Here is a 20,011-nt window from a genome sequence, read left to right as displayed (position 1 = left end):
ATTTCATATCATATTTCAATTGGGGGGATTGAAAAGACTGTGCAGGCAACTGCTTATGTTTTATCATAAAAGTGGTAGGCACTAGTGAGACAACTTCCTCGAATAGATGCATGGTGTCGAAGCAGAGGCGGTTGAAACCTCATTGAAATCTCGACGAGCGTGCTTTAATTTGTTCCCATATTATGACTGGCACTAGGTCGGCCATGTAAACTCGGATGGCGGGATTAGGATCTGAAGGGGCGGGGGAGTGCGAAGGAGGGTCGAGGCCATGTGATTATGGTAGGTTTGCTTCAATGAGTTCTGGTTTACACAGATGTACTGGTTGTGTAAGAACACTTGTGTGTGTTTCCAGAGTGGTAGCCTGTGAATAGGCCTTTAGCTGCCTTAGTAGCAGGACTTGATCATCACGGGCCTCTGAGGGTAGCAATTTGACATTGTAAGAAAGAAGCTCAAAATTCAAGAGACGTACCTTTGTCTCAAAGTTTTGTGGTGCAACTCAAGGCCATGTTGGACGGTGGATGATGAGGAGGAATGAGCCAGAGTGGCGTGTTTGCTGTATGCTTGTTGACTGAGTTGTCTAGAACGTCACCCAGCGTTCACCTGCCATTCACTACCACCATAGGCTTCTTCACTGCGAATGTGGAATTTCAGCAAAACGGTGTTGCGCGTGCTCGCCGATCAAGGCGTTGAGAAGAAAGGAGCGAGCAGTATCTTGGATCTGGCTTGCCTATATGGTAGTCCCACAGAGGCAAATTCCGTTTTATTCATTCCATCCCAGTACGCTTTTCATTCTTTAAGGAATTCTCTCAACAAGTGCGATTAATGTCAAACTTCAACAGCTTAGCGCTCAGGTTCAATCCCAATGAATGGGTGGTAGTCGACGACCGTGCTCAGCTCAAAACTGCCAGTACTCTCCTCCCGGTGTAGACAACCTTATTTTCCGGAAGTTTGGAGGTACGAGACACCCACCAGCAGGGATGACGGCTGCTGAATGCCTGGACGTTCCACGAGAAGAAGTACTGGCACTCAATTGCTCAGGTTAGAGCGCATATGGAGTACGTGGTTCAGGCGAAGCAAGACGAGGAGCATGACTTGGCATCTTAATCCTGATGAAGAATTTCACCCTGGCTTGGACGGGGTAGCGAACACAGGGTGCGTGTATTGATTAATACGTCCCCATTTTTTAATACTTTTTGGCAGAATTCGCCGGCATGATTCAATGAAGTTGCCCTGTCAAAACGCACAATACATTTTGTACCTCTGCGGGCATGGGTTAGAAGCATGTCGACCAAAGCGCCGAACAGCTGCATCGCAGCAAAACGATTGGTTGTGGGCCCCCAAGCTTGAGCCCAGCAAGTTTACCGTCAATGTTCGTGGTGAAGTCTTTTCTTCAATTGAACTTCAAGGTGGCCGAACTTTGACCTCAGTCTAAGCTGTTGGCTCTGCCAGAGGTGTTATACATGCAGGAGTTTCGACTTCCATGAGTTTCTGATGGAGGACGGTAACAGGCACTTCAAGTTCACCTTTGGCCTTGGGGAACAAAAGCTTGACGAGTAACTCTCGACGATGAGACCTCAAATCTAGCGTCATTGACTTTGGATTAGTCTCAGCATCAGGTTCAGAAATGCGATTTCTTGTTGATTCCCCTTATCCGTGATGAAGGGCTGCATATCTCATGGTGGAGGACAATATGTGGGGGACCTGTGTGATGACACGAACGGTCACGTCGCGTTTCAAGCCAGTTGTCGTCGGGTCGATAATGGGTGACTCGTATCGCAACGAGTCCTGGTCACCCCGGAGGGCGCCTCACAAGCATTCTCCAGCGTGTTAGACTTTGTCGACCATCAACAATTTTTGTGCCAATATATTTGTGTCAATGTGTTGCCCCCACTTCTTCCCAAGGAATATTTTTTGGCTCGAAAGCAACCGCGATCATTGATTGGGCGACTGCTGGATTCCATTCGGAATTTTGGGAATATGCTCGCATGCATGACCCTATATACTCCTGCTTGCTCACCTGTATCGGCGGCCCGCAAACAAGGGGATATCAGACGCCTGTTTGAGCTCATTAACATCAGCCTGTAATCAACCAACTTCATGGTCAACTCTTTTTGCTCCCCAAGCGAGTCAAGATGAAGGGCTTGCCTCATGATTTCCCTCACGTTTTGACTTCAGTCCTTTCAAGCTGTTACTCAAGTTGTTAGAAAGGCACAATGTATTCCTCACCCTCACAATACCCCTCAGTGGTGCAGAAGTGGGACTATTCCCTGTCAGAAACAGATAGTCCACTGATTACGGGAGTCACCAATTGGTCGTGACCAGTGTCACTCCATCGTTCAAGCGCTCTATACTGCCTCACGACTAGAAGGTATTGCTATAACCACAAGCAAATCATCGTCGAACTCGAGACTGAGAAGGAAATTGCTCAGAAAGCCTTGAAAACTATGATGAAGCAGTGAAACGAAGCAGACACCCTGTTGGCGGCCTTGAGCAGCACTGTCGACAGAGGTGAAGCTCTCCTTGATGACATTGGCGAACAAATGTTTAACATAGAATGTGATCTGCAATCGCTGCAAGGTGGATCGGAGGGGCAGATCTCAAACACGAGGTTCAGGAATCGCAGCGAAACTTGCGACGAAATCAAACCTGAAATCGAGGAAGGCCAACTAGAGCTGCGACGGCTCTTGGAGCAACGTAAAGACATCTCAGACCAGTTGGACTCGGATCTCCATTGTGACCAACTGTCGCCCATACGCAAGGTTCCCCCAGAGATCATTCGTATCCTATTCCTCCTCTGGGCCTCTGACAGGCATTTTCTCCGATCCCCAACTTACGTCTCTCCAAATGTTCTGACTGGTGTTTGTGTTTCCTGGAAGAATATTGCACTCGGTATGCCCGAATTATGGTCCTTGATACTGGTCGAGATACGGGACGGGGTGTTTTACCCTGACAAACGGACCGTTGAAAAGTGGATTGAGCACTCTGGCTCCTCCGCGCTTTCTTTCTCTATTGAAGAAAGAGATTCAATTTTTCGCAGCAGCCATGCACGAGCTGATCAGAACCCGCCCATCATACTATACGGCAATACGAACTCTGAGTACCTTGAATCACAAGTCGCGTCCATGCTTGATCTCTTCATTCCCCATCACTTTCGATGGCCGAAAGTCCGTCTGAGGTATAACCGTGCATTGCGTGGGAATGTTAGGTTGGCTTCCCTCCCCATGGACACCACTTATCCTTTACTTGAAGAGGTATACTTGGACGAAAGTTGCTACTCGTGGGCACAAGAAGACGTGGACCGCATTAAATCCATGATGGTCTTCGCACCACGGCTGCATTCCATTAGCTGGCTGAGCCGGGAATCATACAGGACGCTCGCCTTTCCCTAGGAGCAGCTCACACACTTCTCGCTGGGCCCCGACATCTCTATGTCCGAGGGTCTTAATTTTCTCGCGATCTGTCCTCATCTCAAATCCCTGGAACTGAGACTCCTTCTTCCCATGTATCCGGTCGGTAACGACGATGGCCTATTTGTCCACAACACTTTAGAACGTCTCTATCTAAGTACTGCAGGTAACCTGGCAGCTCTCTTTGACCAAGTCACTCTACCGGCTCTGAAGGATCTTTCGCTCTCCGAGGTGGATGGGGTCTTACCTTGGTCTTACCCACTGCTCTTGGAATGTTCTGCCGCTGGCCACAATCTCACTTCCTCGCATTCCTCCTACGTTCAGGTTGCACCATCAAGCAGTTCATCATTCAGGAGTGCGATATCTCCGCGGAAGAGATAGCGGAGTGCCTCGCATATCCGCAGATATCGAAGTCATTGGGTTCGTTGTCTATCACGGAAGATCACGAAAAGCATCTGTACGTGACGGATGAGGTGCTCAGGCTGTTGACGTATACACCACCAGTCATCTATTCAGAAAAGGTTCTGGGCAGTGGGGACGACCAACTGGTCGAGAATACCCCATCAGAGATTATCTGTCCGAATCTCACGACCATCAAGCTGTGGGGATGCATTTCAGCCCAGGATGGAAAGGTCGCGAATATGGTTGAGTCTAGGTGGTTAGCCAGGACCGAAGGCCGCCCCATCATGCAACTGAGGACGGCGGCAATTGGGTTTTTCGCTGATGCGTGTCATACGGAGGATTGGGCTCGGTTGGAGGCGTTGAACGTAGAGAGGTTCGGGATCACACATATTCGACTGTGATGGTGGGGTTCCAATTTTGTTTTATGTACATGTCAAAATGGTGTGAAATACATTACATTTATCACCAGAAATATCTACGTCAATAAGTTAGCTAAAACCAACACAATCCCAGCCCATCAACGACGTCTTGATACCAAGCCAACGTCTACCAGAACAACACAGCAATGAAGAGCCCCAAGTGCCGATAGCCTTTGCCCACCAGGGAAAATGTATAGACGTTCCGTTTCTCTATAATCACGGTGTCCAGAATCGTCCCAACAAAACGAAACTATTTTGTGAAAGACGTCATCAATGGTGTGTTGTGTACTTGGATGTTCTTTTTCCAGCACAACCAAGCGATGTTGCTATCTATCCCGTGAGCAACATCAACATATATGAAAGATGTTTATGATGGGTGTTTCTGCTGCCCGTGGCCTCGTTCCAGTGGGCGATGCGGACCGCGGTGGAAGTGGATGTGTGGAACGGGAAGGGAGAGGGCCTAAATGAGGGTTTGAGCATGACCATTCATCACACCAACCTGATAGAATGAGCGAAGGGACACGTTTATTGGAAACCTGGACTTGCAGTGGTTCATTGTCTGGATATAGATATACATGACGTTGTAAGATGGGCTAACCCCCCAATGGTTGAGATTCGGTTCCGGTTAGGGCACTCAATTGACGAACGTAGAACAATGCCAGACTGTGAGGGAGAGAGGGACATCTGGCTGGGATACAACAACGGCTGAGATCTCGGGAGGTAATGCTTGCAGCCTCCATTTTCATTCCATAGCCAAATCACCTTCGTTACGGTCGTCCTAAAAGTGCCTGTTCAAAGCATTTATGTCCTTGGGGGGAGAGGCTCGATTTGTAGGTATCCTCGATGGCAGGCTTGGAATAGGTGACCCGATAGCCAAGCTGGACGAGTACACTCCTTCCAAGGACCCCACGAGAAGCGAGGGTGCTGGCAGTCAACAAACGAATGTTCACGGTGGCTTTCAAAACATATTGCCCCGGTATGATGATTAGGAGATGATGCTCGAGGAGCAGCTGGTCAATTTGTATGTAGAGGTTGACATTGGTTGAGACTCGGTTCTTGCTTGGGTGGCCGAACTGACGAACGATGCCAAAATCAGACAGATGTGGGGGAGAGGGGAAACCAGCTGGCATGCGGTCATATCCTAGGGAACCTTTAATGGATGATGCATGCAGCCTCTCGTCATTTCCGTCACCACCCTTAATTGATCAAACCCGTCACACTCGTACGGGGGAATGCTTTTGTCCGCTGCCATTTGTCCACAGTTGTTTCCAGAATCCCTGCCCGGTGATTACGCTCGAGGGGCTGGTCGATCTGCTGAGGCTCTTGATGGTTGGTATTGGGTTTTGGCTAGGTTGGCCGAACTGATGAATGATAGACAGTCGCGGAGGAGAGGCAGCGGGGCATGCAATCGTGGTTAAGGTACCTGGAGCGGATTCGTCGTGTGAACAAGCGACTATGCCTCGCAAAAAAATGGTCCAATGGGTTCAAGTGTTGGATGAAGCCCACCCTGATTGGCATTGACCACAAACACCTGAACTTGGACAACTTGTGGCGAATACAAGAGTTCCTCCTGTTCATGGGATGTGGTCAAGTGAGGATCATGGTGCTTGCTGCTGCAGCACCGTCTTTGAAGGACATCCTTGGGGTAGAAGGGGATGCGCTATGCTTAAGAGTCCAATTTGCGAGGGTGGTATGTGACTTTGAGTAGCTTGAGGCCGGGTGACAAGGACAGTCGCGGACGAATACTAGTACGCTCCTGTTCAACGTCGACCTTCAGGTCCAGAGTGTGTCGCGCGCTTGCCATATGACCCTATAATTAGATCCTGCCTATCCAGAGATTACTAAAATTATTCAGCTCAGCGCGCATTACAAGCCTATAAGTTAACCAATCCAATAGAATATGTAAGTGGGTAGTTCATCATAGCACAGTGGGGAACCAACATAAAACTTCCTCAACTCAGTCATAGTACTCCACCACCCCACCAGCACCCAAAGTCCCCCTCCGGACCTTCTCCCCCTTAGAACGGAGTATATCCTCAATCGTAGGATTCTTCCCCTCCTCAGTGCCGAATTTGAACCAGCCCAGATGGTCCGCTATCAGATGTCTACGTTCTTGCGAGTCAGACCCTAATCTCAAAAGAAAAGAAGGAACCCACCGATTCTTACACCCCGGACATTCAACCAACACAATACCGCACTCATAGCTGCGTTTTGTGAATTGGTGGGTTGAGCGTTCGCCGCATCCCTCAACTGTACATGTGAATGTCATGGAGAGTCGGGGTTCGAGTTTTTCGGGGAGGGGTTGGGAAGAGGTGGTTGTTAATGGAGAAGAGGAGGAGGAGGGTGAGGAAGAAGAAGAAGTGGCAGAGGCATCCTCTGATATTGGCTCTGTATGTGGTAGAGATGTGGTGTACGGCCTGCGAGCGAGAGGTATGGGAAGTCTTCTGGCCGTTGAAAAAGCTGTGGGTTGCAGCTGAAAAGAGATGGATGGGTGGTGTGGAACTATGAGGCTGCGTAGTGGTGGTAGGATGCCCAAGTTTTTGAAGAGCCATGACGGGAGCATGTTGTTGAGAAGCAAGAGACGCAAAAACATGTACAATTGTTGCACACTTTGATCACTTTCCCAGGGCTTGTCAAACTGGCAAATGTCCTGGCGTTCGTAAATAGCACGTAAAAGTACACGTAGTAAAGACATGATAAGATAATCAGATCGTCGCAAGTCAATGGTCTATGTCGTGTGCTACAAGGAAAGGATAATAGGTCAAACGAAAAGTGAGGAAGTTGTGCTTGAGAGGGGCACATTGTCCGTATAAGAAAAGATGTCGTCCATAGCTACGTAGAAGCTAAGTCATCCACAGCTCAATGGTGAGGGATATGCGCTCCAACGGAGCTCAACCAGCCTGATAAACAGCAGGCCCAGCAACAATATGCGGATTGATGAACGAAATGTTGAACGGAGTCACGAAGATATCTTCATCCGTTATCACAATGAACCTTTGATATGTTTATCAGTCACTAGATTCGATCCACAAAAGGGGGGGTACGTGCATAGTAGCATTAACAATAGGCGAAGACCCATTCCCAAAAACGGTGCCATTCGGCTGGAACGTCGTCCCCGTCTGATTGACGATGTTTTCGAGGACGGTGTAGGTGGTATTGAGTTGCGATATCCAAGCTACGAACTATATCACATTCCATTCGTCAGTCCCACCGCATAATTCAAAGATGGATGGATGGAAGAAGACGCAAAACCAAAATCAGAACCAAACCTCACCTGAGGTGGACCAGCAGTCGTATTCGTAACGAAACTACTATTGGGGCCTATCGCTTGACCGGGTAAATCCCAAGTAAGATTGACCTGTTGTCCGGGGAAGGAGAGGGGAATGGAGCGGTTATGCGTGATGGCGGGGTTGGTGTTGTTGTCTGGGATGGAGGTGTTGACGAAGAGTGTTGGGTCAGGGTTGTTCTGTTTTGAAGATGGGTGAATTGGGAGGAGAGGGAGGAGAGGGGGAGGGGGAAGGGAAGAAAGATGAAGGATAAAAGAAAAAAAAGGAAACGCACAACAACATTCAACGCCGGAAAATTCTGGAACTCAATCAGCAGATTCCCAGCTGGACAATCTATAATAAACGGCGCCAACAGCGTCCACATCATACTCTGGGTAATCGCCGTTTGAAAGTCGACAGGAACGGGGAAGAGGCTTTCGTATTGGCGGAATATCATTTGTTCGCAGGAGGAGGCTGTTAGTGTTTGGGCGAGGAGTTGGGCGGCTGCGCGTGAGTCGAGGTGTTCGATGAAGCCTAGAATGCCGGATTCGCCTATTGCTGCTATCTAGAGGGGGAGGAGGCGGTGAGGAAGAGGGGGAGAGAGGAAAAGGCAGGGAGGGACGAACCTGCTGGCTGAAGTTGATGAATTCGCGGACGTCTTCGAATGGGAATTGATAAGTGCACTGATTGGCTGCTTGTTCTGTATCGTAACATTAGGCCTCAATGCTACTGAGAGTTATGGGACGAGGTTACCCCACCTCCGATCATGTTCGAGAGCAGAGTAGCATGCGACACTTTTTGGTCAGCCAAGAACTGGATGAGGAATCTATCCACTTCGAAGATCTGTACGTCCTCGAATTCTTGAACTGTGAACGTTGCGAGGCCAAAGTGGAAGAGGTCGAGTTCGAGGAGCTGTTGGTTCAATGCGAGGTTCTGTGTCATTGAACATCAGTAGGGATGGACGAGAGATGAGATGAGCAAGCCAGGCGTACGAGGGACTGGAAATCAAAGTCGCTCAGGGGATGATAGAATGGAGGTGTAGAGTTGGTTCCGAGACCACCTGAAGGTTGGAAGTTAAGTGCTGTGGTGGTGGTCGTCGGAATCGTCGTCATGGGCCAGGCAACAGCCAACCCAGCCAGGGCAGCAGCAAGGGGGATCCACATTGTTCAACGTGGGCCTTGAGCTTGCTGCTCATTTTGCATATTCAATTTTAAAGGGGACAGTGGAGCGATAGTCAATACAGAGTCGGGGGATTAATTGACCGGTGAGATAACGTATACCGGCGGGGAGACTAGCATTATACCCGCACATAAAATCGTTATGATAGAATTGGCTTGGAGGGCGTCAGATGAGGATGTAAGACGCCGGGTTCCTTGGATTGTTGGAATTTGGGATGGTGATGGTGATTGGTGTCCAAAAACACCACTGTTCTTCGGTGCCTTCGAAGCTGTGACCACATGTTGCACATGATGTGGTTGCTGAAAGAGTTCCTTGCCACCCCCTCGTAGCTGCTCTGCATGAGCCTAGATTGAGAGCAGCGGCTCTCCCTGCCCCTTCCGGCTCCTGGAGGTTGGACACCATCGACGCCAAGGCGTTTTCTCCTGTGGCTTCTACAGGTCGGGAGGTCGTCATCATTTTCAGGCTAATCCAAAGCCAGCCTCTTGATGGCAAATGGTGGCCTATTTGCACAATGGGCCGTTGCAGCAGCAAATTCCCATGCGCCTCCGCTGCTGGCAAAACTCGAAGAACAGGCATACTAGAAAAGTAAGGTAAGTATGCATAGTTCGTACATCACACTCAACCCACCTAATCGCACAGACCAGCTTTTTCCATTCCACGCTAAGCAGCACCGCACGTCTATGTAGTTTTGAGCACTGGATTTGAAGCTGGCGGTGGGAAACCATCGGGCAAAATTGGGTCGGTCTGTCTGTCTTGAACAGCGAGGAGCGCTTTTCTGGCAGCCTTATTGATAAGTCAGATATGAGGAGCTCCCGTCGATGAGGCCTCAGCAAGTTGGACTGTCCGAACCATTGGGTGTCATGACCGTCGTCGTAATCTTCAATCTGTTGTTCTAGTAAGCATACAGACAAGTGAGAGCGATATAATACACTCACCTCGACTTAAGACGTCAATGTCCTGCTTGTGAAAGTAGGATCTGTGACGGCGATGAGATGCACAAGTTCTCCCCCTCTTGTTGGACACGTCATTTCGGTGAATTGCTACAAAAGGGCATAGGACCTTCCATATGACAAACCCGCAATCTGATGCACATCCCTTTTAGGGTGAAGATTTGTCGCGACTGAGAGACTGAGAGTTGAGGTGCAGGGACGGTTCTCTTTATTTCTACTAGAATGATTAGCTTCGTATGAGGTGAAAAGCTTGAGAAGAACTCACAAGCAATGACTACAGAGTGAAGGTACGTCTAATCTGGGGTGATTTGTGGGTCAGGGAGCTGTTCAATGAGATGCATGATGGTGAAGCGTGAAGGGTCCTTGAAGCTTGATTGGTCAGCAGAGGTTTGAGGAGCGAAAACTCACTCTGAACCAGGCTCCTAACCAGCCGTCCTTCGTTGTTCGTTCCAATCTCCAGATGCTGTTGAGTCCCATTACTGGAGGACGGCTACTTCCGAAATAAACACAGACAAAGAAAAAAAACCTTAAACTTGGAAGAACAACGAAGGACAGCTGGCAAACTATGCGTGGGAACCTTTCTTATCTAAATGATGTGCGCGTTATAGTACCTAGTCGCCATGAATGCATTCGTCTTTGAATCAACTTCCTCGCGTCAATGAACACTGAGAGCGTCAATCGCGTTCTGACTGCCCTCGGAACAGACTCTCTGGTTGACTTCTTGAAGATTCTACTCACAAATCCTGTGTATGACAGTTGCTCGACGCGCCGTGAGTTCTTCTGCAACGTTGAAGTTGTTCTTGACATTGTTTTCCAGCATCCTACTCTTCACAAGCTCGCAGCTAACTATGCTGCCAACCACTTCACTGCGACTCTTGCAAAAGAAGTCACAGTCCTTGCCAGCAAAGATGCCGGCTGGCATTTCAGTGCACGCCACACGTCAGCCGCTCAGTTTGAGGCCTTTTCGATGGAGTCGATGGCGCATAAACTCAAAAGTCAAGCGCCAGCATTGTGACAATTACTCGGTGCTCTCCTGGAGAGCGATCAGTCCCGTAGCTCACATCGCGTATTTCATTTAATGTCAGAGAGGAAATGTCAGGGAAGATGTATGTGTTGGATTCTGGCATGAAGATGAGTATTGTAAAGCAGTACTTATGCCGCTACTAGGAAATATTTTACACTACTTTGCGAGACGCGCCAGTCCACGTGATGGGTATCTGGTCATTTTCACGATCTCTGGCTGCTTTGAAACCAGATAAGATCTTTTCCCACACATAGTTTGCCAGCCATTGTTGCTTGTTCTTCCAAGTTTTAGGTTTAGATTTGCTCCTGTTTATTTCAAAAGATTCGGAAATTCCCCGCAATGGGATCAAGCCTATTACAAGGACTGGAACGAACAAGCAACGACGGGTGGTTAGGAGCCTGACTCTGAACCAACTCTGAACCAGCTCTGAACGACGCAACAGTTTCAGACGATGGAATTACCCACTGCTTCGGCCAACACAATAGTCAGATAAATGGAGCGTCACTAGGCATTGTCACAGGTAACCCCCGGGTACTTTCAGCCATACCCGTACCCCTACCCATGAAAACCCATACCCTCAACCACGGGTAGGGGTTTCTGTGGGTAAGGGTACGGGTTTTACGTGGGTTTGGCGGGTTTGGTGGGTCTTACGGGTTTGGCACCACCGTTAGGGCACCTAGTACAATAAGTAACTACCAAACAAGCTGACTATAAGTGGATAAACTGATATACATGTAATAATGGTGGGCAGACTAAGAAAATCACGGTGAGGAAGGGGGAAGGGTTTAATGTCATTTGTGTCTCCTCTAACCAACCCTCCTCGCCGTCGTCGTCTCGCCTCATCTGGAGCACCAGTCCTCGGCGGCAGTGTTGTGTTGTCATGCTGTGTGGTCATTAGAAGGGCTTAAGGTCGTCTCTCTGGATGTCCCTAAGGCGGACAGAGCTCAACGTCTCCGATGCGCTTCCAAACTCCCTCAAGAATGACGAGGTGTGGCTTGATGTCACGAAATCGGTGGGCGTGAATGCTCCGAGTGCTGCCCATCGATAGAGAGGGTGTGCTGCCATATCACAGCATAATCTTTCACCGAGATTTTCACGTCGTTTTGAGGAAGGGCATCATGCCGCAGGCAGGAGAGGGCGGCGATGAGGCGGGGTGGGGAAGGCAAATGTGGAGCCGGGGGAAATGGTGATTTGGGAAATGATTACGTGGGGACACAGAGAAGAGGGTGGAAGAGGTGGCCTCAGTCTGCTAAGAGGTGTTGGGTGATGCATAGTTGTACGAGGAAGAGAGGTGGCTTGAGGTTTGGTTACGACGATGCATGGCTTGACATCATCTATGCGGATGTTCCGAACCAAATAGGTGGGTGTGCGTGGGGTGGGGACGTTAGATATCAGGTGTATCTGCACCTTTGGTGTTACAGTAGAAGTTCTCATAGTGCATGATCTATGCATGCATAATTCTCATTAAGCATCACATTTGGGCTCTTCCCATGTTGGTTAGTCTTGGGTTTCGCATATCGCATAATGCATAACATTTTGAGGGCAAATATGCAGTATGAGATAGAATATTTTGGGGTTAATTAGGCAACACTGACAATAATTTAAGTGATTATTTTGTAAAAAATTTGAGATAAGTCCTTTATCTTGGGGAGACCATGATTGAGTGCTATCTAATCAATCTTTTGCTAGAAATTTTGCTGTCAGTATATGTTAAGTATTTGTCTCAGACATGTTCAAGGAATTTGAGTCTGATGACAAGAAGGAGGAGGACATCAGAATATGTGAGTTGAGGAGTTTAAGTGAGAAAGTGGAATGCCTCTCTCTCAAATATGAAGACAAGGAGACCTCTCTAGACCTCTCTCAAAGCCTGAGGGTGTTCCAAATCCAACTGAGGAGGGTGGAGACAGTGAAGGCAAGGCAGACATCGCTGAACCAGCAGAGAGTCACACTAGAGTCACACAATATGTCACGGTCACATTTTGTTACACCTATCTACACTGACATAAATCTAATAATGCATCGGAAATTGGCCCTTCCCGGCGTTATGCGTTATGAGAACTTCTACTGTAGTTGGTATAAGGTAGAAGAGAAAGGAAAAGGATGCGTACCGGAGATGCACACCTCTTCTCGTCCTCTGGAAACCCCTCTTTCCGATATCAAACCGCATTTGGTAAAGTATGCGGATGCTTGGAGGTTTTGAGCTTGGGTGAACTTGGTGGTGCAGTGATGTCGTCGTCGTCGATCGGATGGATCAGAGGGGGGTGTTCGAGCATGGATGATGGATGTGACGACTTTTTTGAGCCCTTCTGCGCGTAATCTGAGGCTCCGCGCGAGTGTTGGATCCGGGAGTTGTAGATTCTTGTCTTCTTCGTCATTTCGGGCGTACGATCTCGCTTTCAGGCCTCCCTACATCTTCACCTTCACAAGCTCGTCCTTTCCCTCACAGTTCTCTGGTCTCTGACGGTGTGCATGGCTAGGCAGCGATGGGCCACCCATACAAGCACCGAGAGGTCGTTTACCGAACGTCAATGCATGATGTGTCATGTCGACGCCTACGGAAGGTGTCGACGAGATGAATGCTGGGGTTAACGGTAAACGAGGGGGCTGTGGAAGAGCCCGAGAGAAGGTGCACATGACAAGAATGTTGGGTGTCGTGTCGCAATAGTGGTGGTTCTTTGCTGCTATGAGGTGTGTGAGGCGAGGCCTGCGCGGGGTGGAGGATGCATCGATGAGGGCGGGACTGGGGAATCATTGATGTGGTTGCAAGAAGATATGTAATAACGTGTGACATCGTGTTTGTCACCAATTGTCTGAATGAGCTTTTTTTGGGGGGTATACGTGCGGGTAACCCACAAACCCCTGCTATGGGTATGGGTACAGCAAGGGTACAGAATGTCCAACCCATACCCATACCCACATGTACCCTTACCCGCAACCCGCACGGGTTGGAAAACCCGTGACAATCACTAAGCGTCACTTGACACTGAGTACTGGATCCTCGTGATGAAATCGAATCCATTGGGGTTATCAACCTCCAAGTCCATAACCGTGTCGTTCGCCTCCACCATCCTAACCATAATATCATCCAGTCCAGCCTGTTTGCCGTGCGCGAGTACCTAAGCCCAGTGAGCCTTATTATCCGCGATCTGGGCATCATCTCACTGTCAAACCCATCTATTAGGTTCTCAAAGAGAGCAAATTCAAAGAACACGGTCGTATTACACCTGGTACGTTTCACGATCATCTATCACGTTCCTTTTTGCTCACCGTGAAATGAACAACAGAGGAATTCATCGCTGCAGGTGCCTTTTTGGTGTACAAGTTCCCCGTATGGACATGGTAAGCGCATTCCTTCTCCATTTCCTTCCTTCCTCCTCCTTTCTATGTGAAGATTGAGTGACTTGTAAACAGGGAAAAAGGAGACACATCCAAATCCCGTGACTTCCTCCCACAAGACAAACAATACCTAGTAACGCGTGGCATCCCCTGCCTCTGGCATGCCACCTCCCTAGCCTACACAGATGCAGACGAGGACGCTGAGCGTCTCCTCTCCTTCACTGATTCCTCTTCCCCCTCCGCAGATGGCGATGAGTGGGTCGAGACACACATGGGTCGGCAGGCGCATCGAACGGATTCTGCAACGAACCTGGGTGAGATTGCGGATATCCCTGATTTGGATGGGGATGGGCCACATGAGGATGAGGAGAGGATTGTGAGGGGCTTGGGGGGCGTGTCGTTGGGTGCTGGGGGTGAGGGTGTTGGGCCGGAGACGCCTGATTTGGACGATATCCCTGATATGGAGGAGGATGATTTGGAGGAAGGGGATGATGAGGCTACGGCTACGGCGCCTAAGACGGCCGTTATACCTGCTGCTGCCGGGGTTGATGCTAGGTATGTTTTGTCATTGAGGCTGCTGAAATTTGAAGCGCACTGATGATCTCTTTGTAGCGCTAACGCGGAAGTCGCAAAGGGCAATCTGCTTCAAGTCCGCACGTACGATGTGATGATCACATACGACAAGTATTACCAGACCCCATGCATTTGGCTGATCGGCTACGACGAGGTTCGCCTTTACCCTTTGTCCCCATTCTCTTTTCTATGCTAACTAACGGAAACAACAGAACCACACCCCACTAACCCCCTCCCAAATCTTCCAAGACATCTCAGCAGACTATACCCAGAAAACAGTAACGATTGAACCATTCATCCACTCCGCCTCTCTCCAAGCCGCCTCCATGCATCCATGCAAACATGCCAGCGTCATGAAGAAAGTGATAGAAAGGATGAACAACAGTGTCGTCGAGGAACAGCTCGCGCAGCATGGTAAATCCTCTTCTTCGTCAGGCAAGGACACCCCTAAGAAAGAGAAGAAATGGCCATTCAGCCGAAAGTCGTCTGGGAGTGCCAAGGACATTCAACAGTTGCAAGTTGGGGCTGAGGAAGAGGAGGTGGAGGGAATGAGGGTTGACTTTTATCTGGTTGTTTGCCTCAAGTTGATTGCGAGCATCGTGCCAACTATTCAGGTTGACTCGACTATGTCTTTTTGAGTTTGATGCTGCTCTCCCCTTTGTCCTCTGACTTAATCTGGTACCCCTAGTCCTCCCTCATTGCTAAGCCATCGTTTCTTTTACCTGTACTTTTTTTTACCGCTGTTGGTACTTAGAGCTCCTCTTTCTTTTTGAATACGTTGCAATTTGGAATATGTATCTGTATCTTTCGTGTTTTTCTGACAGACTTTGGAGAATGCATAAATCATATGTCATCTCACCCCCCTCTAACAACTCATTGAACTCCCATACACATACACTGTGAAGACAACTCAAGGCCTCAAGGGCACCCTCAAGCCGTGGAAGCTTGAGAACATGAAAAGCTTGTGGACTTTGAAAAAAAAAATACCATCCTTGACTTTCTTTTGCTCAAATTACACAATCTGTTTTTTTGGGAACAACAAGGCAAAAGGTGCATCATAATGGGTAGTAACTAGAGACATGTGCTGCATTTATGAAATTCTGGGAAGGTGGGCTGAAACTTTTATAAAGCTAAAATCAAATAAATGAGAAGACCTTGGAAGACTTGGAATATTGATACTCACGAAGACGATTGTCCATAGCAATCTTTACAAGAGCCTGTTTCTTTTGTTCCTCGGTTTTAAGCTGAGAGGCCTCCTTGATGGCAGTTTTGATTTTTGCCATGTCAATAGACAAGTTGAACTTTTGCATGGCTAATTTGTAGGGGGCAGGGGAATCTGAAGGTTTCTGTTTCCACAGAAAAAAAGAGTGCTCTGCAATGATAGCAGTCACTGAGCAGTAAAATAGTAGTTATGATAGAGTGGTCATAAATAAGAGTAGACACACCAATACATAGAAAGGCAATGTCCTTGAAGGATTTGGTATTGTGAATCTGGATAGAATTATGTGGTGGTCAGAATAATGAATAGCATTTACACAGTGAAGCTAGTGAAGGTTTACCAAGGACCAGTCTGTATGATTGAGGACATCCTTTGCCTAAAAATAGTAATTGGTTGAGTCAATACTGGTTTTTATAAAAATATTGGAAGAAACAATAAAATACTCACTGTCTATTTGAACAAGTGGAGTTTCATAAGTGTTTTTCTAAAATTGTAGAACTGAACTCACAATCTCATCATTTCTTAGCAAAATGAAAAGAGAAGAAAGCTGAGACTTACCTTCTATTTAAAACACAGGCCACCCTCTTATCAACAACAAGTAGAGAAGAACAGTTGGATGGTGACTTACATCCTGTTCAAAACCCATGGCATGCTCTGGTCAGCAACAAGCAAGAAGGGCCAGCCAGATCCTGACTTACATACCATTCAAAACCCAGAGCATGCTCTTGTCAGCAACAAGCAGGAAGGGCCAGCCAGATCTTGACTTACATACTGTTCAAAACCCAGAGCATGCTCTTGTCAGCAACAAGCAAGAAGAGCCAGCCAGATCCTGACTTACTTGCTGTTTAAAACCAAGAGCATACTCTTGTCAGCAACAAGCAGGAAGGGCCAGCCAGATCCTGACTTACATACTGTTCAAAACCCAGAGCATGCTCTTGTCAGCAACAAGCAGGAAGGGCCAGCCAGATCCCCCAACTTACAGGCTGTTCAAAACCAAGAGCATGCTCTTGTCAGCAACAAGCAGGAAGGGCCAGTCAGATCCTGACTTACATTCTGTTCAAAACCCAGAGCATGCTCTTGTCAGCAACAAGCAGAAAGGGCCAGCCAGATCCTGACTTACAGCCTGTTCAAAACCCAGAGCATGCTCTTGTCAGCAACAAGTAGGAAGGGCCAGCCAGATCCTGACTTACAGTCTGTTCAAAACCAAGAGCATGCTCTTGTCAGCAACAAGCAAGAAGGGCCAGCCAGATCCTGGCTTACATCCTGTTCAAGACCCAGAGCATGCTCTTGTCAGCAACATGCAGAAAGGGCCAGCCAGATCCTAACTTACATCCTGTTCAAAACCCAGAGCATGCTCTTGTCAGCAACAAGCAGGAAGGGCCAGCCAGATCATGACTTACAGCCTATTCAAAACCCAGAGCATGCTCTTGTCAACAACAAGCAGGAAGGGCCAGTCAGATCCTAACTTACATTCTGTTCAAAACCCAGAGCATGCTCTTGTCAGCAACAAGCAGGAAGGGCCAGCCAGATCCTGACTTACAGCCTGTTCAAAACCCAGAGCATGCTCTTGTCAGCAACAAGCAGGAAGGGCCAGCCAGATCCTGACTTACATCCTGTTCAAAACCCAGAGCATGCTCTTGTCAGCAACAAGCAGGAAGGGCCAGCCAGATCCTGACTTACATGCTGTTCAAAACCCAGAGCATGCTCTTGTCAGCAACAAGCAGGAAGGGCCAGCCAGATCCTGACTTACAGCCTGTTCAAAACCCAGAGCATGCTCTTGTCAGCAACAAGCAGGAAGGGCCAGCCAGATCCTGACTTACATTCTGTTCAAAACCCAGAGCATGCTCTTGTCAGCAACAAGCAGGAAGGGCCAGCCAGATCCTGACTTACAGCCTGTTCAAAACCCAGAGCATGCTCTTGTCAGCAACAAGCAGGAAGGGCCAGCCAGATCCTGACTTACATATGTTCAAAACCCAGAGGATGATCTTGTCAGCAACAAGCAGGAAGGGCCAGCCAGATCCTGACTTACATACTGTTCAAAACCCAGAGCATGCTCTTGTCAGCAACAAGCAGGAAGGGCCAGCCAGATCCCTGACTTACAGCCTGTTCAAAACCCAGAGCATGCTCTTGTCAGCAACAAGCAGGAAGGGCCAGCCAGATCCCCTGACTTACAGCCTGTTCAAAACCAAGAGCATGCTCTTGTCAGCAACAAGCAGGAAGGGCCAGCCAGATCCTGACTTACAGCCTGTTCAAAACCCAGAGCATGCTCTTGTCAGCAACAAGCAGGAAGGGCCAGCCAGATCCTAACTTACATACTGTTCAAAACCCAGACCATGCTCTTGTCAGCAACAAGCAGGAAGGGCCAGCCAGATCCTGACTTACATCCTGTTCAAAACCCAGAGCATGCTGTTGTCAGCAACAAGCAGGAAGGGCCAGCCAGATCCTGACTGACATGCTGTTCAAAACCCAGACCATGCTCTTGTCAGCAACAAGCAGGAAGGGCCAGCCAGATCCTGACTCACATCCTGTTCAAAACCCAGAGCATGCTCTTGTCAGCAACAAGCAGGAAGGGCCGGTCAGATCCTGACTCACCCACTGTTTATAACCCAAGGCATGGTCTTGTCAGCAACAAGCAGGAAAGGCCAGCTAGATCCTGACTCACCCACTGTTATAACAAAAGCATGATCCCATTAGCATCTACTTGAGGCCCACTGGATGTTGGCTTACCACCTGTTCATATATATTATTTTGTTCTACCACTGTACAGTCAAGTAAGGTCCACATACCACATGTGGAAAATAATTCAGTATCTTCTCAACCATCTTCCTCCACTCCCTCTTTTCTTTGAATAACTTCCAATCTGGAAAGACAGCTCTGTTATTCTAGATAATCAGCAATTTACCAGCATATAATTCAAAATGAAGCAACTACCTTTTAATTGCATATTCAATTGACAGAGCCACATTATTTTGCTGCACTGTAAGAAACAGCTGTAACAGTGTATCATCTGAAAAGGTGGCTGCTGTCTTCCTCAGCAGTTCACTGCAGTCACTTGTGGGATTTTGCATATCTGTCAAATGCAATTAATCTATTGTCAATGAGTAAATGAATTTGTTATACCTCGAAAATACACATGATCCTTGGGAGGATACTTTCTCTTGAAGAGTTGCTTGCCAAATTTCTCTTCAAACCTGGCAACTGACTCTTCTGGAGCTTTATTTGCAGCATCTTCAACATCCATTCCAGTATCAACCAGGTGTTTGATGGTTTGAGCATCAAGCATATCTGCTTTTGTAAACAGGACAATAACAGGAACTGTGCACAAAAAGGAAAGGTGAAATTCATGAGATTATCAATAGTTTACACACCTCTACCAGTCCCACACTCATCAAAGAAAGTTAACTCTGCTCTTGTAAATGGTCTGGCTTCATCATTAATTGGGATGCAGTACCTACACAGGGTGTATTCAGATGCACTTTAATGTCACAACTCAGTCACTCACCAAATCACATGCAGATGATCCTTGAGCTGTTTGTTGGTTGAACATTTTTGCAGAAACTCCTTGACTTTATCCAGCTCAGATGTTCTGCCTGCTTCAAAGCCACGTGAGTCATGAAAGACAAATGCTGTATTGCTCTCAAATATCATTTCATTCTCAATATCATGCTCCCCTCTCTGTCACACTTTCAGTGAAATGTAATAGAGAGTGTAGATCCACGTTACCTGTGCAGTTGGATCGAGCTTGGACGAGTCAATCTTTTTCACATCAACAATGATAGACGTTGAGGTTTACAGCATGGAATACCTCATGACCATCCCGACTGAAAATTTTCGGCTGTTCTGTTGTATTGCAAACTCGCTGGAGGATGGTTGTCTTCCCCGCATTGGCGCGGCCAATGATGAGGACGCGAAAACGCTTGGTGAGCCTTCGAACTTTGCGTGCTCGTTCCTGTTGTCTTTCTATATCCTCCGCGGCTTGGAATTCAACATTGGAAGGTGACATTTGTCGCTGGGATGCCTGAGATGGTGGTGGTGAAGAATCAAGATAAGTGCCGCAGTGGGCGGTGTATTGTTTGGTTATGCTGGGTCAGTCACTCGAGTGACGTCACTGACTCCGAGCTTCTCCCAGCTTTTCGTTCTTCCGTCGCAACTTTATTCCCTTGACTCAATTTCCAATATATACACACGTCATTGGCTCCCCAACTGAGCTTTTCAAGCCTCAATCTGCCCACGACG

The 20,011-nt window shown here is 48.1% G+C and overlaps 3 protein-coding genes across 3 annotated transcripts; all 3 read right to left on the bottom strand.

The window, feature by feature from the left end:
* Positions 1 to 6,185: 6,185 nt before the first annotated feature.
* LACBIDRAFT_148963 (uncharacterized protein) lies at positions 6,186 to 6,518 on the bottom strand (the record flags this gene model as incomplete). Its single annotated transcript, XM_001883488.2, has 2 exons — positions 6,186 to 6,333; positions 6,385 to 6,518. Coding segments are annotated over 2 exons (282 nt in total), but the record flags the coding sequence as incomplete, so codon positions are not given.
* A 601-nt stretch (positions 6,519 to 7,119) lies between these two features.
* Positions 7,120 to 8,606, bottom strand: LACBIDRAFT_251629 (uncharacterized protein; the record flags this gene model as incomplete). Its single annotated transcript, XM_001883487.1, has 7 exons — positions 7,120 to 7,222; positions 7,259 to 7,410; positions 7,503 to 7,694; positions 7,790 to 8,059; positions 8,121 to 8,194; positions 8,253 to 8,427; positions 8,487 to 8,606. The coding sequence occupies 7 exons, from the start codon at positions 8,604 to 8,606 to the stop codon at positions 7,120 to 7,122; spliced, it is 1,086 nt and encodes a 361-aa protein (XP_001883522.1).
* A 232-nt stretch (positions 8,607 to 8,838) lies between these two features.
* LACBIDRAFT_329471 (uncharacterized protein) lies at positions 8,839 to 10,545 on the bottom strand (the record flags this gene model as incomplete). Its single annotated transcript, XM_001883486.1, has 6 exons — positions 8,839 to 9,250; positions 9,301 to 9,565; positions 9,609 to 9,713; positions 9,889 to 9,916; positions 10,032 to 10,102; positions 10,362 to 10,545. 6 exons carry the CDS (start codon positions 10,543 to 10,545, stop codon positions 8,839 to 8,841), a joined length of 1,065 nt encoding a protein of 354 aa, XP_001883521.1.
* Between the last annotated feature and the right edge of the window lie 9,466 nt (positions 10,546 to 20,011).

This window comes from Laccaria bicolor, genomic scaffold, assembly GCF_000143565.1.
Source record: "Laccaria bicolor S238N-H82 LACBIscaffold_21 genomic scaffold, whole genome shotgun sequence".
Taxonomy (NCBI): Eukaryota; Fungi; Basidiomycota; class Agaricomycetes; order Agaricales; family Hydnangiaceae; genus Laccaria; species Laccaria bicolor.
The sequence above is the reverse complement of the archived record's forward strand: the minus strand, read 5'-3'. Positions and strand labels throughout refer to the sequence as shown.